Source organism: Nicotiana attenuata, chromosome 6 (genome assembly GCF_001879085.1).
Source record: "Nicotiana attenuata strain UT chromosome 6, NIATTr2, whole genome shotgun sequence".
NCBI classification, from domain to species: Eukaryota; Viridiplantae; Streptophyta; class Magnoliopsida; order Solanales; family Solanaceae; genus Nicotiana; species Nicotiana attenuata.
The window spans coordinates 25481999-25487244 of NC_031994.1; the positions used below are offsets into that span (position 1 = coordinate 25481999).

At 34.2% G+C, this 5246-nt stretch overlaps 1 protein-coding gene across 1 annotated transcript; it reads right to left on the reverse strand.

Moving 5' to 3' along the window:
• Positions 120–938, reverse strand: LOC109227705 (agamous-like MADS-box protein AGL62). The gene is made up of 2 exons (XM_019392903.1): positions 782–938; positions 120–508 (listed from the first exon to the last, which is right to left on the reverse strand). Exons 1-2 carry the CDS (start codon positions 936–938, stop codon positions 120–122), a joined length of 546 nt encoding a protein of 181 aa, XP_019248448.1.

Here is a 5246-nt window from a genome sequence, read left to right on the forward strand (position 1 = left end):
CCCCCCCCCCCCCCGTACTTTTAATACGGAGATAACTTTTATGGTTGCACGAAGGTTAACCTTTAAAAATAAATAACAGGAACGATTATTATAATAAAATAAAAAACTAGTAGTAGATTTTATACAACCTTCCACTTTCCATTTTCGTAACCATAACAACGCTCAGTACCATAGTTCTTCACCTTCAAAAGCAGATTTTCCAATCCCTCCTTCAACATTGAAGCCTCGGTGTAGTTCATATTCTTTATAGGACCCTTGAACCACTCTTGTTGGCTCTCCACATTCTTATTCATTTTCTTGAGTTTACTTTTCAAGTTTAATTCAAAATCCAACTGGTCTTGTAGAGAATTGAGTCGTGTTTTAAGTTCTCTTGAATTGACTTTTCGGAACTTTTGGACATACTTGTCATCAATGGTTGCTGATGATGGTGATGAAGGCCTTTCTTCACCAACATATTTGTTAATAGTTTCATGTACATCTGCATGACCGAAAGAGTAAGGCTTGCTACCTATAGAGCAAGAGGAGAGAAATCAGTAATTTAAAATAGGAAAAAAGGAAAAAAAATCGGTTTATCTACTATTATAACGCCTCCCACACCAAGTAATTTTTTATGATTCTTTAATTTTACGTGAAATTAATAATCATGTTCAAGATCTTGGATTCGCATGTTTAGTTATGATGATGCATGTACGTTTATGCTTAAAAAATTATATTTGTTGATGGTATATCATGTGTATATATATATATATATGGAAAAAAATGTAATTAGTTTTGTAATTACCTTGCGGACACACGATGATGCCAACTTCAGCATCAGTCATAACAGAAAGCTCGTTTGCTTTCTTGAAGACACAATTTCGGCATTTTGAGAAAGTCACTTGCCGATTATTCTGATTTTCTATCTTTGCGAGACGAGCACTTCTGTGACCCTTAATCATTCTAGTACTCATTCTTAAGGATAATGATGATATAACTAGTATTTATTACTAAGAGTTACTATGTGAGATGAACTTTGTAATGCAGAAGCCTAGTATTTATAGAGTTTTTCCAACATATTGATGCATTTGATTTTTCAATTTTGGTAGTTCATAGATATGAATCCAGTTTATTTTTATAGTGTTCACATGTTATAAGGCAAGTAAATTTAAATTATTAATCATAGTGGTGACTGTACTCTCCATTTGTTAAAAGATTTTCAAAATTTATCTCTAAAATATGGTAATGGTCAAGTCAATTTCCAGAACCGGACCAGTGGTGATTTGCTATTATAAGATTAATAGCATTTGGTACTCTCTTAATAATATCCCTTAATTTGCAAATGGATGAATAATTATCCTTTTTAAATTTACCATTACTTTTATTTTTATTATCTCTTTTAATTCTGAATTCTTTGGTAGTTTTTGAGCTGTCGTTGAAAATTATGAAATATTCTTTTAGTTATTTTCATTGTTTGGTATATTCAAGTTGTCGCAGAAGATTAGGACATATTTCAATATTCCTAGTGCAATTTACCAATGCTTTTATTTTTATATCTCTTTTTTGTTATTTTCCAATTTTTGGTGTCGCATAAGATTATGACATGTTTCAATATTTACATCAAATTGGAAATTATCATTTACATACAGTTTAATCAGTGAACATAGTTAATTAATATATATAATCACCTTAATTTATTACTTAACCATATAAATAGATACAATTTGATACAAGCACCAATATATGAGTATATAAACAAGTTTTTCCCTCTTACAAATAGGCATAACTAGAAATTTAGTTTCAGGGAAGCAAGTACTATTAGGATTTATAAGATTTAGATACTTCAAACATGTATAGATAATAAAATACAAAATCATGTCAATATTCACACTTAAAAGCAGGGTCGGATGCACGCTTACCGAAGCTCTGTCATGCTACACCGCTTGTTGAAATTTTTTACTAAATATATGTATAAATATTGTACGAAAATGTATAAGTAGAAAAAAAATAATACCACATGACATAAATTGTGTCTTGGTGTGTTGGTTATGTGCTTGATTTTGCTCTAACAAGTTAAAGGTTCAAACCCCAACTAGCAAGTTTTTCTTTTTCAAGTATCTGAGAGAGCATTTGTGCTTAAAAATTGTGATCAAGTAGAATTGAACTCAAGATATTTTCTAACTTAAGATTCAACAAAACCAATTGTAACGACTGTTGATACCCAAATTTTTCCTATATATTTTATTATGCAAAGTACCTTCAAAATGGCATATGTATGCATATATAAGTATATCCAAGTGTTTTATTATTTTTTCTTAATGTTAAAGATTTTTAAATTAATTTATCCCCTATTTTTATCCATAAAAATCCAATAAGTGTTTCCAAAAATTATCATTTTTGGTGATTCACTTGTCGATCTTTTATATCTATGCTAAATATAGCCAAGATGATTTTTGCATGTCTTTACAAATTTTACTTAGTATTTTTAAAAGCTAAATTGCATAATTGCAATATTAGCCTCATTTAGGATTTAATTACGTTTACATTTACAAAGATTAAGTCTGATATTTTTAAATGGTTAATTATATGTCATAAATCATTTTAGTACCTTTAATTTATTTTCAGAAATCAATTTATTATTTTTTATAATTTTAAAAGGGGAAATTGGCTATTTAAATAATAGCCCAAATTCATTTCAATCATAGCCTAAATCCTACCCCAATTTTAACCCAATTCTCGACCCAATTGAACCCATCGACCAGGCCCAAACCCAGTTTCATAAACCGCCCCACTTACCTGTCTTAGTCTAGGCCGTTGATCATTCAGATCAACGGCCAATACTCGCCCTTGCCTTAATTAATTCCAAACGACCCCAAAACCCTATCATTTCTCACTTACCGCCGCCTTAGAATCCCCATCCTCTCAAACACTCTCTGCAACACCACCCAAACCCTAGCCGCCGCCACCCTAATCCACCCTAATCCATGCCTTCCAGGTTCATCTAAGACATGTACCAGCCTTTTATGGCTTCTATGTGTTTGGTTCTGTGGTCTCATGACTAGACTTTGAAGGGATTTGGTCTAGTCCTTGCTCGATGACCTTTCTCCGGCCAGCCATGGCCATTCGAGTCAGACCCTTAACTCTCCTGGTTAGATCGGTAACTTTCAAGGCCTTTGTCATTGCTTTTGGGTTTTTCTGAAACCTATTCTCTAAGACTTTTTCGATTTCTTTCAGATCTACCTTAGATCTATGCTTGCCATGAGCTTTTTTAAGTGCTTCTCGAAATTTCTTTGACCTCTCTTTCAAAATGACTCTTCACTTTCCGATTAGGGTTTTCCTTCAAGTTTTTCTTTTCAAAATTTCTTCTCTAATTTTTAACATGTTTCTGATTTTGCTATGTTTTGTTCATGTTGTTCTCCTATCTGAGTTTGCATGTTGAAAACCCTAGCTCCTTTGTGGTCTCATTCGAATTCTAAAAACGTTTGCTAGTACTTGTTTGATTTATTTGTTTATCATCTTTAAAACTCGATTGTTGTTGAAGCCCTAGGTCTTTGGGGTGTGAAATTGCTTGTTTGAGTAATTGACTCGACTGAAGCTTTTGTTTTAAACTCTCTCTTATCTGATTTTTTTACTATCTTTCAACTCGACTAGGGTTGAAACCCTAACTTTACAAAGGGTTTCCCTACCTGCTATGTGAGACCTTTGCATGTTCTGATACTCTGTTGATTCAATATGACTTGACCTACTTGATTACTATGCTTCAAATGTTTGCTTTACTAGTGAACCTTGGTTTATTTCTGCCACTATTACACGCTTGTGATTATCTCTTTTGCCGATATGCTTGGCCTCGCATGTTTGATATTTTCTGTTCACTCTGTTTATATACTAAAGTGCAGAAGCATGTTCTTCTTTGACTGACCCTAATCGTGTGACTAATTTCAAAGCTCTTCTTCTATGAACCCTGATTTCACTCGCCCGTTCAAAATTGATTGATTTTTTTCCAATTGTTGTAATATTTACCTTGCAGAATCTATTCCCAAAATAAGTATATTTCTGTACTTAGACTCGATTGCTTACTTAATGTTCTTACTACTTCTTTTATGTCAATAATCAGGCTGTCTCTAAATTGATTTCCTTCCTCATTTGAATCTATTAAACAATGATTCCTTAATTAGAGGAAATCACTTGTATAATTGATTCTGACTATTGATTGTTTCCATATTTGTACTTAAATTTTACTTATTACCTTTCCTTCACTCATTTTCAAAAGGGCTATAAATACCCTGCACCCCTCTTCTTTCAAAGACAACGAACACAAGGAATAAAAACAATTGAGTTTAGAACACACACTCCACTAAAAACTCTTTCTCTTTTCTCTGTTACTACTTGTGTTGCTATCTTACCTAGCCGGCTAAAAGCCAAGTCTAGGCTGTGGGAAACTTGCTTACTTTTCTTTCTGCATTTGCTTCTTTACTGGTATGTTCTAACTAATTTTCCAGCATCAACAACAATATATTTCTTTACTATTTCCTTCACTCTTGCCTGCTTCTTGCTTGTGTTTAATCAAGTTCTATTACTAATCATGTTATAATCTGCCCCTTTCTCTTCTGAATTAATGCTTTCTTATGTATGAATTCTGTCAGTCACTTATTATGACTTAAGAGTCCCAAACCCCCATATCCCCTATGTGTTTGTATTCCTTGGTTGGTTTGGGGCATGTCAGCATTAGACATTGTTGTGCATGCCCATACCTGACCCCCTGGGGTCATAACCTCCATATCCCCTCTATGTGTTGTGTTCTCTGGCTCGTTTATGGGCATGCCAGCACCATCTATTGCTGTGCATGCCCAAACCTGATCCCTGCCTAAGGACATATGCTCCCCGCAATGTATTCCCAAACCCTTGACCCCTTTGTATATAAAAAAATGCTGATTCTGTGCTTTACTACTACTACTACTACTACTACTATTTACCAATTACTCTTACACCTCTCTATTCCCGGATCAGTTTTAAATTTCTGTTCCTGCACTTCCACTATATTCTTAGACTTAGGTTCTTCCCCTCTTGTGTGAGCCTTGCCTTGGGACCCATGAGCTCCCTCTGAACTTGGACACATAAGGGATGGCCCTTCCACACCGCACTCATCTCTATCCGGTTATGCAAACTTGGGTGTAAGCACTACCCAAGAACCCTTGAGACCCTTAGGGAACTTTAACACACCCAGGTCTGAGAAAGGCTTCGAAAAAAGTGGCATTTGAGGTGTTTTGTTC

Excerpts from the sequence above, each read along its gene's own strand:
- LOC109227705 (XM_019392903.1), bottom strand. The coding sequence starts at position 938 with ATGATTAAGGGTCACAGAAGTGCTCGTCTCGCAAAGATAGAAAATCAG. Across the intron at positions 509-781 it reads CATCATCGTGTGTCCGCAAG|GTAGCAAGCCTTACTCTTTC; the intron begins GTAATTACAAAA and ends CTTGCTCTATAG.